We start from the raw sequence: 12791 nt of genomic DNA, 5'->3' as shown, positions 1-12791 counted from the left end.
CAGGCAATCGGTGGGGTTTTCTTCTTCTCAGGTATGCCCACGGTTGCCAAAGCAGCGCAGCGTCGAAACACATCGTCGGCAAACCGGATATGAACCCGCCTGGAAATACGCTGCTCAAATGGGCGAGACAACTAACAAAAGCGTCAAGAACATCTTCCGGGAAAGTCAGATCTCGTTCATTATACAGGGTCATGAGACGCGTATAACGAATCATGTCTGGCCAAGGTGAACTGTTGAGCCCAGCAACAGGTGCGTCCGGCTTGGGTGCTGTAGGGTCCGGGGTTGGGTTAGAAGTTCCAGTAGAGAGTAGCGTTGATGAAGTAGAATCCTGGCATTCATGCCAAGAAGCACAGAGACACTCCCAGTTGACTGTATTGTTCTGGAAGATCACCCTTCGTGTAGAGAATATGTATTCCTGGAAAGTCCAGCCCCGTGAATACCATTTCGTTTCCATCAGTGACATCGCTTGCTTTGTCATATACTGCGCACCACTCAGTGGCTTCCCGTCCGGTTTCCTGGGTCCTTGTGCTATGGGAGTCTCACTTGGAATAAGCGTCATTTTTCGATGTCCATAGAGACTTGAAGCTGCTTCCTCGTTTTGAGCTGCAACCAAGGTAAAGAGCGATCCTGCGTATATCTCTCCCATGGCACTCAGCTGGTGGTGCTTGGTGGCTTCGTCGTCTTGAACGATGGCAATTCGATCCACCCATAGATAAGTAAGCCCCAAATCCTTCACCAAATTGATGGCGTCTCGAAGAAGATTGGGCAATGATATGACCCCGCTGTACAGTCCATTGTACTTTTGAAGTGCTGCCAGATTCGCCATCGTAGCGCAAGCTGAAGTCTCTGCACCACCCCAAACATAACTCAAAGCGACGTAACGTGGGTGTTCAGGTGCAACTACCAGACATCCGTTCTCGACATCGATCAAATAGGACGGGAAATGCGAATGCATCTGTGAGGTCCTGCTGCCATGACATTGTTTCCCGTGCAGTTGTCGGCATCGGTCTATCCACGTTCGGATGATGTTGATATCCATAGTTCCTTCATCAGGAGCTGGCATACCGATGGCCGTCTTTTCCTTCTTCTTATCTATATAAGGAACAAATGGGACAAGATGAGGAGGCATATCCTCCCATGATACGTCGGCGCTGCGAGGTGAAGCTGTAGCACGATGCCGTTTCCGGGTTTCTGGGAAATGCACCGCCGAAGAAGCTGTTTGGCGGGCAAGTTCCTGGGCTGTATCGGAAATCCATAACTCCGTTTGGTGGTGCAAAGGAGGTATTCCAATCCAGTCTGTGGGAGGGACTACACCCGTGTCGACATCGGCTTTCTCTTCCGCCAGCGCTAGCTCGTCTTCATGTAATCCAGGCGATGCTTCCATCGTGTTCATTGTGTGTGGTCAGCTCGAAGCTAGGCGATGTTCTCGATAAAACTCTAAGTTGACTGGATGTTTACGTTTCGCGATTGTAACCTGGCGCACTAACAACTCCGACTATAAACGCTCCTGGCTTTCTATATCGCCGTGCCCGAATTCGCTTGATTACACTCTATGCCGGGCATGTATGGTTCTCTCGATCATTCCTAGCCGTGAATATGACAACGTTGGATGTGAAGGATTCCTCAAGTGGTGACGCAAGGTGAGGGGTACAACGTCGGCGACAAGGGCGACCAGAAGTGCCTAAACGACTTGTCGTGTCTGTTCCGGTGGCGAGGAGCATGTTGATGCGCAAGGCTGCCAGCATATGTATTGACCGGTCGCGTCTCGAGTCATGGCGCTAGCTCCTATCTCCGTTCGGTTACTCGTGAGCCTGAGGCTGATGTTTGTGTTGCGCGGGTTGTCATGGGACGGCGGTGACGTTGCCGCTTTCGCGACTGGCCCCTTGTGCTGAAACCAGGGTGTAGGTGGCGTTGTTGTAAGATAGCACCAGACATTATCCGGTGTCACTTCTGGAGGTACTCCCGTTGATCTCCTTCAGCTATCCAGTAGTATGAAGTACCTTGATGCCGTTCTCCCACGTGTCTCTAGAAGCCGTTCCGCGGCATGCCACTCTTTGCAGGAAGTCAATGAGGTATTGCACTCTCAGGCCATTGGATCTTCTCGGTAGAAGTCCGCCATACCCTCTTTCACGGCTTTGCGAAGTTGCGCACCCGCTCTGCCCAACTCTCCACCACCTTTGGTAGCTTGCTCCAATCCTGCGACGATTGCAGCCTCGGCTCGGTCTCGGAATAATCGTTGTCGATCCTCGCGGTCTTCATACATCTCTGCTTCCTCGTCTCTCGCAGCGCCAAACAAGTTGAGATGCGCATAGACGCTCGATCGTTCGGAAAGAATGTGATGCTGAGTATGCCATAGTGGGAAGTTGTTGTTGTCGCTGAGGTCGACAGAAGCTATTGTCTGCCTGTGGGAGAGTCCAGCGCGGAGGAAGGAAGTCAACGCGTTCATTTGCTTGACTTGCATCTTCGTGTCAGCCTTTCCGTACGATTTGGCAGTTGACCATTTGCTCGACGCTTCGCTCTGCCAACCGAGTAAACTGAGGAAGCATTTGAGCATCTTCACCCAACCTCCAGCACAGCTGACAACCTCATCGCCTGCAACGGCAAGCAACCATTCCAATACATCAAGGCCGAACAAACGAATTTCTGTTGCTAAATGCGTCATGGCGGCTCTTGTGTGGAGTAACAACTGGTCGGCGTGGCTAGCAATGTCGAGTGGCGGCAAGCTTTGCAGCAGCTTCAGTAGCTGCTGGCGAACGCTGTTGGATCCATCCAGAATGAGCTTTTGTGCCACAGGAATGATGACAGACGAAGGCTGCGGCAATGGCACTGTAGGCGGATTGTTTGCGATGGCTGACGTCAAGAAGGCTAAGGATTCTCTTCGCTGTGTGTCTGCCTTGTGATTAAGCAAGCCCAGATAATGTGCACATTGGGCTTCTAAAGATGGTGCACTAGTGGAAAGCGCTTGCTGCTTTAGAGATATCGCTATGATATGTTAGTTAAAAGAGAGGAATGTGATGAGGGAAACCTCACATTTCGCACGGAAGCTCGTATCCGTGCTGTTTGCTGCCTTGGGTCTCACCTTTCCAACCTTTAGTTTTGCTTTCTGGTTCTGTTAGCATTGCGACTCGGTATATGCGACTTTGGTCATTTGTACTTGAAAGTCCTTCTTCTTGTTCTCCTTCTTCTTCTTTGAGCTGTTGGTCATGGCGACGGACTAGATTAGTTTTGGCGGTTCGCTTAGCAGAGTCGTGATTCCGTAAGGCTTTACTGTTGCGCGCAATGTCGAGAGAGTGAACGAAATTATGCGCGTCAATGAGCGAACGACGCGTTCTCTGCTGAGGAATGGAAAAATGAGGATTCACAGATGCCGCTAACGCGGAAGAGGCCTGGGTTGGTGAACTCTTGGCAGGGTCCAGCCGCGGTCGTGAACGCCGATGTCATCAGCGCGCTGTAAACCGCGACTGCATCTCTTATTCTTCTGGCACACATCACAAACCATGGCTCAAAACGCTGTATGTATCTTATTGCGCTTTTAAACATCGCTTACTAACATGCGCCTAGCCAGATGAGACACTCTCGCTACTCACGCGACTGAGCCAAAAGCCCGGCGTTCAGAGCACCCTCATACTGTCGCGCGAGAACGGCACAATAATACGCACCTCTGGTCTCATATCAAACAGCTCTTCGGCGAACCCTAATAGTACTCTGCCTGCTTCTGGGGAAGCTGCGTCGGACAACTACTCGAACGGCAGGAAAGAAAGCGGGATACACAGCGCTGAGGATGTCGCCAGTATGGTCTGGTCGTTCCTGACGGCAGCTGGGACCCTTGTGGACGAGCTGGACAAGGAAGACGAGGTCAAACTTCTCAGGCTGCGAACACGGAAGAATGAACTGGTCATTGTACCAGGTAAGTCCCTCAAGCGCTCGATGGCGGGGCTTCTGCTAACAACTCAAGATCCCAAATTCATTCTCGTCGCTATACACGATACTCCTCCAGCATAAGCCATATAACGATCTCATCGCATACATGTCTTCTTTCTCGCAAGCGCCACGATACCCACCCGTTTTATTTGAATACACCAAGAACATCCATCACCAATGAGACTCGCTAATCTCGACTGCGTTGACGTCCACGCCGTCCTTGAACCATCGCTCTACATAGACCTTAGCAACGCTACCGACCATAAACTAAAGATACACGGAGGCTGGGAACACTCACGGGCTTCATCGATCTCGATGTCATTGCCGCTCATCTGCCGCTTGCGCATTTTCCCGTCTTCTGCGAACGTCCAGTCTTCAAGGCCATAGCATCGCTTCCACTTCATGCCATCGTGGGCATCTTGGAACTCATACCAGAACTGAACCGCGATCTTGTTATCTGAAAAGGCAAAGAGCTCTTTGCGCAGCCGGTAGCTCTTTTCCTTCTGCCACTTCTTCGTCAAGAAGTCTTCAATGTCTGCCGTACCAGCGAGGAAAGACGATCGGCTGCGCCAAACACTATCAGGTGTATAGGCTTGTGCTATCACCTTGGGGTTTCTGGCATGTTTTAGTAACGACGAGAGCTAGTCATGACAACACGCACTGGCCGTTCCAGAGGTCTTGAGCCTTCTTGACCTTTGCGTGAGCGCTGTCTTGTGTGAAGGGTGGCGCGAGAGACATGGTCGAATCGCCAAAGTGGATATCACGAGATTGGTTGTGTAGAAGGTCAACGTGATCGCTCAAATACAGAACGTTATCACCATGAATCATGATCTAAGAAATGCCGTTGGATGCCTCATATCGGCACTTCGGCATGTGCTTACGTGCAGACTCATCAGGTGAAGCTCAGCTTATCTACGAAATATGGTGTGAAACCTGACTGGGTTTGAAACTACTCTTGATACCCTTCAAGAGAGGGATTAGATCTACGGCTTAGTGCGTGTGATGACAGCTGTTGAGAAGGTTCGAGAAGCTTGAAAAGCAAAGATGACGATCATTTGGATGTTCCACAACAACGAGACGCCGACATACAGTAAATACGCACCGATAGTTCAGCTACTAGGATTTCGAAAGCTCGAAGCAGATGGCCCTTTTGACCAAAGTCCTCTATACCATCGCCTCGACTCTCTGCGATACTGCTACGATGTCTCCGGCACCTCTCCTCTAGCTGCTCATTCAGGTACACGCTCACCCGCCGCTCTAATAGGCCAAAAAGATTTGTCAAAGAAACCCTGCAGCGATGAAAATGCGCTGGCTGGGTACCTGGCGTCATAAGCCTCGGCCGGCATATGCCCCACTATGATCTCGAAGCTTCAAGCTTGGGAAGCCGGGCGGGTACCCCTCCAGCTAGCATAACTAATCGGCGTCCGACACAACAAGTCACTTTCTTTCTTTCTGCTCATTTCCCTTACACGCATCTACAACTTACACGACATTTTCTACCACTATATCAAATAATCATCATGGCTCCTCTACAAGTTGGCGACAAGCTCCCCGAGGGCGTCAAGTTCGAGTAAGTACCTTTGCATCGAGCTCCGCTCACAACCGGATCTTTAGAATGCACGCTGACATTGTTTCTTCTTTCGTGTAGATGGGCACCCATCACCGACAGCGACCCCACCGCCTGCGGCCGTCCCCAAGAATACGATGCCAGCAAGGAGTGGGCAGACAAGAAGGTCGTCCTCTTCTCCGTTCCCGGTGCCTTTACTCCCGGATGCCAAGCATACCATCTTCCTCCCTACATCGCAAAGGCCAAGGAGTTCAAGGACAAGGGTGTTGACGTGATTGCTACCATTGCGAGCAACGACGCCTGGGTTATGAACGCTTGGGGCAAGGTCAATGGTGTCAAGGGCGACGAGGTCCTTTTCCTCAGCGACACCAAGACCTTCTTCTCCAAGCAATACGGCTGGCCTGCGGGCATGGGCGACCGCAACGGTCGCTGGGCTATGGTCTTCGACCACGGCAAGGTCATCTACGCTGAGAACGAGAAGAGCCCTGGTGAGGTCTCGGTAAGTTGCGCATCGCTCTGAAAGTTTGAGGTGCTCGTCGCTAATTCTACAGGTCTCTGGTGCCGACGCTGTCCTGGCCAAGTTGTAAGCGCTGATCAACTGTGAGCTTGATCTCTAGAGACTTTGGCGAACAACACTGCGGCTGGCTGGCAATATGTAGATGAAATATCCAAATGAGAACAATGACAGTATGAGAGTCGCCATGAACGTGACGTTTTCCTTCCACGTCAGTCGTCTACGTAGTATCTGCATTTATGTTCGGGCGATCGGCGGTGTACGTCAAGTATGGGATGGATTCGATGTTTGTATTTGTATTGAATGCTGGTCGAATGCTCAGCTTGCATAGCAACTTTTCCACATAGCGCTCGTTCGTGGGCAAAGATTCCGGGCCTGGTATTTGTTCGTTCTAGCTTCGTCTGCCCAGGTATTCGTAATGAGCCAATATATACAAACGCCGGCATCGTAACACGCTCAATCAAACTAAGCCTCGTCAGTATCCGTGCACGGATGTATGTGTGGGGTATGCATACCGGAGTAAGGAAAGACTCAGCCACGAAACGTGCTCTTGCGTTCAACTGGTAATGTGTCAGCTCTAATGCTCGGACAGGCGAACCTCGGCTGTCTTACGAAGAGCTTCATTTCTGAAATCTCCTTGTCCACCTCCTCCATAAACTGGATGATGAAGTCGACCAGCTTGTGCTTGAGCATCTCCTCGGTGTGGAAGTTGGTAATCAGGAACGAGATGTCGTAGCCCTTGACCGGCTTCCTCCGCATAATGTAGAAGGACTCGGCTCTTTGCGTCAAGAACCGTGTGAACTTGTGGACCAGAATGTGTTCAATCTCATCTGCCTGCTTGATCTTGATGCTTATGCGCACACTGTTGATGCTGGGCTCGATGTATACGCGTTCATGCTCGTTTCTCGATACGGTAAGCGGGTTTAGGATGACTTCGGGCGAGCTGGCGGCTTCGATCTCGGGAACATTGTGGCGCTCAGAGGCCTGGGAAGCAAAGTTGGAGAGGGAGAGGGCGGCTGTGAGCGACGAGCGCACGCACTGGAGGTACGGGCGGAGTGATTGCGACTGAGGGCGTCAGTATGAGCACGTGATTAGACCACGGCAGTAAGAGGTGACTGTACCATTGCGAATAGAGCTCAGCAGCAGCTCTATGTTGGAATGGTAGGGCTGCCGTCGGGGGAGAGCGGGCTATGACATGCCAGTACGGCGAGTTGGCGGTGCCTGCAGCTGGTCGCGCTAGTGGGGTAGCAGCTCCGGGCGGCGGTCAGCTTGGCGCGGCCCTCCTTCCTCATGCTTCCATTAACTTTTGCCCCACGAAGACACTATAACCACTCTCTCGCCTCCGCCTCCCGTAGTCTTCTATACTCTATCCGCCGCATAGTTGAACATTCATCATGGCGACTATACCAGGTACGTGCAGCGTCCCACGGTTATTCGAAGCGTTCCAAGACTAATTTACATGTTTGCAGTAATCGTAAAGCATCAGGGCAAGAAGCACGAGGTCGAAGTGGATACCACCTCCACTGGCGAGACGTTCAAGTACCAACTCTTCTCCATCACCGGTGTCGAGCCAGAGCGCCAAAAGGTCATCGTCAAGGGCGGACAGCTCAAGGATGACGCCGACATGTCCAAGCTGGGCCTCAAGCCGAACCAGACACTCATGATGATGGGCACGCCCTCGGGGTCGGCAAACGTCATCGAGAAGCCCAAGGTCCCGGTCAAGTTCCTCGAGGACATGGACGAGGCGGAAGCCGCGCAGTTGGAGGGCGCCACACCCGCAGGTCTTCAGAACCTGGGCAACACCTGCTACATGAACTCCACCCTGCAGACGCTACGTTCCATCCCGGAACTGCAAGAAGAGCTCTTGCGGTACGCAGACAGGTAAGTCTGATTACATCACATCCACGTGCTCCTACTGACCCTCTCCAGCAACGGTGCCAGCTCATCCAGTGCCTCGCAGCTGAGCCAGTTCGGCCTCGGTGGCCTCGGTGGCTCAGCCGACCTAACGGGCTCCCTCCGCGACCTCTTCAAGCAGATGTCCGAGACACAAAATGGCTTCCCTCCACTCATGTTCCTCAACGCTCTCCGAACCGCATTTCCCCAGTTCGCCCAAAAATCAAAGGACGGCCACGGCTACGCACAGCAGGATGCCGAGGAGGCTTGGTCACAAATCGTCTCGCTGCTCCGACAAAAGCTAAAGATCACCGACAACGAGACAGGGTCAGATGCGAACAAGAAGAGGGAGCTATCCTGGATCGACAAGTACATGGCGGGCAAGTTCGAGTCGGTCATGGAGTGCGATGAGCCCGCAGCGAAGGAGGGTGGCGAGGAGCCCGTTCACAGCGAAGACCTCTTCTTCAAGCTCAACTGCCACATCAACGTAGAGACGAACCACCTCAGGGACGGTCTGGCTGCTGGCTTGAAGGAGCAGATCGAGAAGCGATCAGAGGTTCTGGGCCGAAACGCCATCTACACCAAGACGTCCAAGATCGCGCGCCTACCGAAACACCTCCCCATCCATTTCGTGCGTTTCGACTGGCGAAAGGATACCAATAAGAAGGCAAAGATCATGCGCAAGGTCACTTTCCCCGAAGAGCTGGACGCATTGGAGTTCTGCACAGACGACCTGAGGAAGATGCTCGTCCCAATCCGGGACAAGATCCGTGAAGTCCGCAAAGAAGAGGAGGATGTCGAGCGCGCCCGCAAGCGACAGAAGCGCATGCGAGCTGGCGAGGAGAACGACAGCGACCCTCTTGCTCGCAAGGAGCCTCTACAGAAGAAGAAGGAAGCTGCACAAAAGAAGGAGGACGCCAGCAAGCCTGCTGAGGACACCAAGATGGAGGAGGTTGAGTACAAGACCGACGCCCAGGTCGAGGCGGAACGCGCCGCATCAATCCTTGCTGCCAAGAAGGAGCTCCTCGCTCTTGTGGACTCCAAGATGACTGCAGATGAAGGCGCAAACCAGACCGGTCTCTACGAGCTGAGAGGTGTCATTACGCATCAAGGCGCCAGCGCCGACAGTGGCCACTACACGTCCTTCGTCAAGAAGCAGGGACCCAAGGACCCCAACACTGGCAAGCGGAAGGAGGAAGACGGTAAATGGTGGTGGTTCAACGACGAGAAAGTATCCGAGGTGGATGCTGAGAGGATACAAACCCTGTCTGGCGGAGGTAAGCATCCCAAACTTTAATTGTGTGAAGTGACGATGACTGACATGTTCCAGGCCAAAGCCACTCCGCTCTTATCCTCCTCTACCGCGCCGTTCCTCTACCCGTCATCGACGAGGACGTGCAGATGGGCGACTCATAGACTGAATCGACACGCTTCACTATGACCATCTCCTTGGGTCTCGCGCGCAAGAGCATGTTGAAGCGCAAACGGGAACGGAGCAGCAGGTAATGCATGGCATTCGGCGTTGTACTAGCTGGAAAGGCTATGGGACGATACCTCTGAGAGCTTAAGTAACGATTGCATGACTTCAAGACCTTGCATTAATAGACACGGCATTAGACTGGTGAAGTGCACTTTTCGTCCCTCTCCGTCCTCACCTCACCACGTGTAGAAACGCGTCGAAGCGTGCTGCCAAGCCCTTCCATGATCGTGACGCTCACCTCCAGCATTGCTTTCCTCCCCATATTTTCTACTGCTGCGCTTCTGTCATAACCTATCGCGTTATTCGCGAGACGCCGCATTCTTCTTCCTGTATCATTACACTTGTACGATCATCTGTTTCATGTATTAAGTACCGGCAGCATGTTCTACAGCCACGAAGGTAAGCCCCAAACCAAGACTGCAGCTTAGGAAGATTTGACTAACACTCGTAGTGCTCACGTCGCGCAAATACGGTGTGGCAACCGTGTGGTATGTCAGAAGGCGTCCAGTCGCTCCTGCCCTGTACTGACTGAAGTGGCAGGCTCGTCGCGACCACACAAAAACGAATCGGCCGCAAACAGATTCTCGAAGTCGATGTACAGAAAGCATGTCAGACCATCGTCGATCCTGTAGCGCCTATGGCTCTACGGCTACAAGGCAATTTGATGTGCGCCGCGCTGCCATACCTTGTCCGAGCGACAGACTACTGACGCATGCAGGTACGGTGTATCGCGTGTGTACCTACAACAATGCGGATACATCCTTTCAGACGCAGAGAGTGCTCGAAACGCCCTGCTAGTGATGCTACGGACGGTGAAGCATACCGCACTCGATCCAGATGCCGGCAAAGCTAGGTAAGCATGCATCATTCCCACAACATGGTATCTCTACTCACAGAATACATCTAGGCCTGAACAGCTCATACTCGAAGATGACCCTTCCTTTCTACCCGAGCTTGCGCTTCCTCCCCCAGACTTCCTCGCAGAACTAGACCACAACTTCAACCTCGACATTGCGCGATCCGGTGACTCCCAGACGCTCACACCCTTCAGCTCCCAGCAAGCACGATCCTCGTCCCATGCCGATGGCATCGGCGGGCTCGTCTTGCCCACTTCATCTCCCGTGATGGCGGCCGAGTTCAGACTCGACGGCGACGATGGAGTGGGCAGTGTTGGCGGAGCAAGTGTCATGTTGGGCGCTGGCGACACGATCCAGCTTGAAGACCCAGACTTCATGATCGCAGACGATGGCGAGATCATTCAGTTGCCACCGCGGCGAAAAATGCCCAGTACGCCAGCTAGGACCGCGGGTGCGAAGATGTCCAGCGATGTCGGGGCCAGTGCGCGGGTTCGCAAGGAACATGAGGAAGGACAGCAGGCGGGCGATCAGGTGAGTTTTACCGCGCTCTCTCACGTCTTTTTGCACTGCGATATCAGTCCCCAGTCTTGCAGTCAGGTCTCGCTGCTCTCACTTGAGGCGCAGAGCATGGCAACGCACTATTTCACCGCTATCGCTCAAGCCCCATCAGGCGGCCTTTCATGTTGTCTTCTATAGACGACGTTTGCTGCCTGTATCTTCCCATATCTTTGTTTGTTTATTTGCCAGCCGTCCACTATCCTCTCAATATCTATCTTACTACCGGCGTCTTCCAGAATGACGACTGACATATATCAGTTCCCGGGCGATCAAGAAGATATCGGCTTTCCGTCATATGACGACGATCCTATCGAAGGCGGAGCACTTTCATCAGACGGTCCGCAACAGTCCAGTCAGCATTCAGAAATCATCGAGTCATCCGATTCGCTCGCCGCGCCCATGCGCCGTCGTCGGATTCCACGCACTCTTCCTATCGATGCAGCTATAGAGCTTCCCAACAAGGAGCTGGCTGGTTGGCAGAGGAACTACCGTCAGAACATGAAAGCAGCAGCTCGGCAGAAAATCCAGAAACGTGCTGCTGCTCAGGCCAAGAAGAATGCTGAGCACTATGTCTGGGGCGCTGGCATCGGTGGTATCGGTGAACGTGTCTTGGGCGGCCACGTTCCTCATCCGTTCGACATGTTCATTGGTGACAACTTCTTCGAGACGATCATGGGCTTCAGTCGCAACAAGGCTAGCGGAGCGAAACATGACCGCGACAGTGGTATCGATGATGCAACTCAGGAAGAATCTCGCCGTGTGCGTCAGAGAACCGGCGAGCCTGAGGTCGGCCGCTCGGCTGACAACGAAGACATTCCTATGTTTGGTGAAGATGACATCGCCGTCGAACTACCGCGCGAGGGTGTCTCCGCACTTGACGATCAACAGATCTTCTCAGCGATGCCATGGAACATCAGCGCTTCTATCAGAGGCTCTTCAGTCGTTCCCCGAAGCGGACGCGCTGGTATGATTGGCTCCGCTGATCAGAGCAGACCTGGAAGCCGCTTCGTCTCTGCTTCTCCCTCAAAAGGTCGCGGACAGCCCATTGCTCTTGAGGGATTGAAGGACCTTACGAGTGACGCCGACTACGGTGGTGACGACTTTGAGCTACCAGGTTTCAGCTCCGACTTTCCCGAGCCAGCAGTTCAAGAACCATCAGCACGCGTCCGCGAGGCCCTGTCCACAGAAGGCGAAAACTTCATCACTTTCATCCACGAACGTATAGTTGAGAAGCGCAAGCGGGCTCAAGCAGACCTAGAGCACGAGCCTGACGTGCTGCAAGCCGAAGCCGCCGCTGACATCGAGGACATCGCCTTTGAAGAGCTTCTTCCACCTGCGGAGAACACCAAGATGATCGCTTGCCAGGGCTTCATGATGGTGCTCGGGCTAGGCTCCAAGGGAATGCTCCACATTCAGCAGCCGCAGCACTTGGGCGAGATCAACATCAAACTCTCCAGAAAGGCCAAGGACATGCAGGTCATTGAGCTCAGCGACGCTGAAGAATCCGACAAGGATAGTGCTCAAGAGGATGACGATCTTACTGAGAACGTTGAGGTGGTGGATGCTCAAGACATTGCAGAACAGCAGGAAGCGGGAGACCAGGATATGCAAGAGCACGACGCGATGGATGAACAAGAGGGTCACTTCCAGGAGCAGTTCGCCGCTGGCCATGCTGCTCAAGAGGATGACCATGACTCACTCTATGATGACTGAGTGACCCAGCACTACATCGAGTCAGATGGATGAACATATAAAAGACTGCTGCGTAGCATAGATTTCTCATGTATCTTCCCGCCTGGTGGCGTTTCCTGTCCATATTACAGGTGCCCATAAGGCGATGGGTATCGGCATCTGATGCGGAAAAGGAGAACGGGCAGACAGTAAAGCCACATCAATGACAATATATCCGACTGCATTGAAACGTTGAGTCATGAACGTGGATGCAGGAAGATGATGCGCATGTTGTGAAGTGCTCGTTCAATGACCAGTGCGTTGGGCAAC

The 12791-nt window shown here is 53.0% G+C and overlaps 7 protein-coding genes across 7 annotated transcripts; 4 read left to right on the top strand and 3 right to left on the bottom strand.

The window, feature by feature from the left end:
• Positions 1 to 2083: 2083 nt before the first annotated feature.
• On the bottom strand, positions 2084 to 3205 carry J4E93_009420 (uncharacterized protein; the record flags this gene model as incomplete). The annotated part of the gene is made up of 3 exons (XM_049347313.1): positions 2084 to 2982; positions 3031 to 3103; positions 3155 to 3205. 3 exons carry the CDS (start codon positions 3203 to 3205, stop codon positions 2084 to 2086), a joined length of 1023 nt encoding a protein of 340 aa, XP_049195581.1.
• Positions 3206 to 3497: 292 nt separating this feature from the next.
• On the top strand, positions 3498 to 4002 carry J4E93_009419 (uncharacterized protein; the record flags this gene model as incomplete). Its single annotated transcript, XM_049347312.1, has 3 exons — positions 3498 to 3512; positions 3562 to 3907; positions 3956 to 4002. 3 exons carry the CDS (start codon positions 3498 to 3500, stop codon positions 4000 to 4002), a joined length of 408 nt encoding a protein of 135 aa, XP_049195580.1.
• Positions 4003 to 4092: 90 nt separating this feature from the next.
• On the bottom strand, positions 4093 to 4659 carry J4E93_009418 (uncharacterized protein; the record flags this gene model as incomplete). Its single annotated transcript, XM_049347311.1, has 3 exons — positions 4093 to 4154; positions 4220 to 4536; positions 4583 to 4659. 3 exons carry the CDS (start codon positions 4657 to 4659, stop codon positions 4093 to 4095), a joined length of 456 nt encoding a protein of 151 aa, XP_049195579.1.
• A 782-nt stretch (positions 4660 to 5441) lies between these two features.
• Positions 5442 to 6075, top strand: J4E93_009417 (uncharacterized protein; the record flags this gene model as incomplete). The annotated part of the gene is made up of 3 exons (XM_049347310.1): positions 5442 to 5491; positions 5570 to 5987; positions 6040 to 6075. The coding sequence occupies 3 exons, from the start codon at positions 5442 to 5444 to the stop codon at positions 6073 to 6075; spliced, it is 504 nt and encodes a 167-aa protein (XP_049195578.1).
• A 383-nt stretch (positions 6076 to 6458) lies between these two features.
• Positions 6459 to 7126, bottom strand: ARPC4 (Actin- protein 2/3 complex subunit 4; the record flags this gene model as incomplete). Its single annotated transcript, XM_049347309.1, has 4 exons — positions 6459 to 6467; positions 6518 to 6562; positions 6615 to 7067; positions 7124 to 7126. The coding sequence occupies 4 exons, from the start codon at positions 7124 to 7126 to the stop codon at positions 6459 to 6461; spliced, it is 510 nt and encodes a 169-aa protein (XP_049195577.1).
• A 270-nt stretch (positions 7127 to 7396) lies between these two features.
• On the top strand, positions 7397 to 9311 carry J4E93_009415 (uncharacterized protein; the record flags this gene model as incomplete). Its single annotated transcript, XM_049347308.1, has 4 exons — positions 7397 to 7412; positions 7472 to 7883; positions 7932 to 9172; positions 9226 to 9311. The coding sequence occupies 4 exons, from the start codon at positions 7397 to 7399 to the stop codon at positions 9309 to 9311; spliced, it is 1755 nt and encodes a 584-aa protein (XP_049195576.1).
• Positions 9312 to 10012: 701 nt separating this feature from the next.
• J4E93_009414 (uncharacterized protein) lies at positions 10013 to 12503 on the top strand (the record flags this gene model as incomplete). The annotated part of the gene is made up of 4 exons (XM_049347307.1): positions 10013 to 10041; positions 10094 to 10228; positions 10283 to 10763; positions 11049 to 12503. The coding sequence occupies 4 exons, from the start codon at positions 10013 to 10015 to the stop codon at positions 12501 to 12503; spliced, it is 2100 nt and encodes a 699-aa protein (XP_049195575.1).
• Positions 12504 to 12791: the final 288 nt, after the last annotated feature.

This window comes from Alternaria ventricosa (assembly GCF_023758065.1).
Source record: "Alternaria ventricosa strain BMP 2768 chromosome Unknown scaffold_21, whole genome shotgun sequence".
In the NCBI taxonomy this organism is placed as follows: Eukaryota; Fungi; Ascomycota; class Dothideomycetes; order Pleosporales; family Pleosporaceae; genus Alternaria; species Alternaria ventricosa.
The sequence above is the reverse complement of the archived record's forward strand: the minus strand, read 5'-3'. Positions and strand labels throughout refer to the sequence as shown.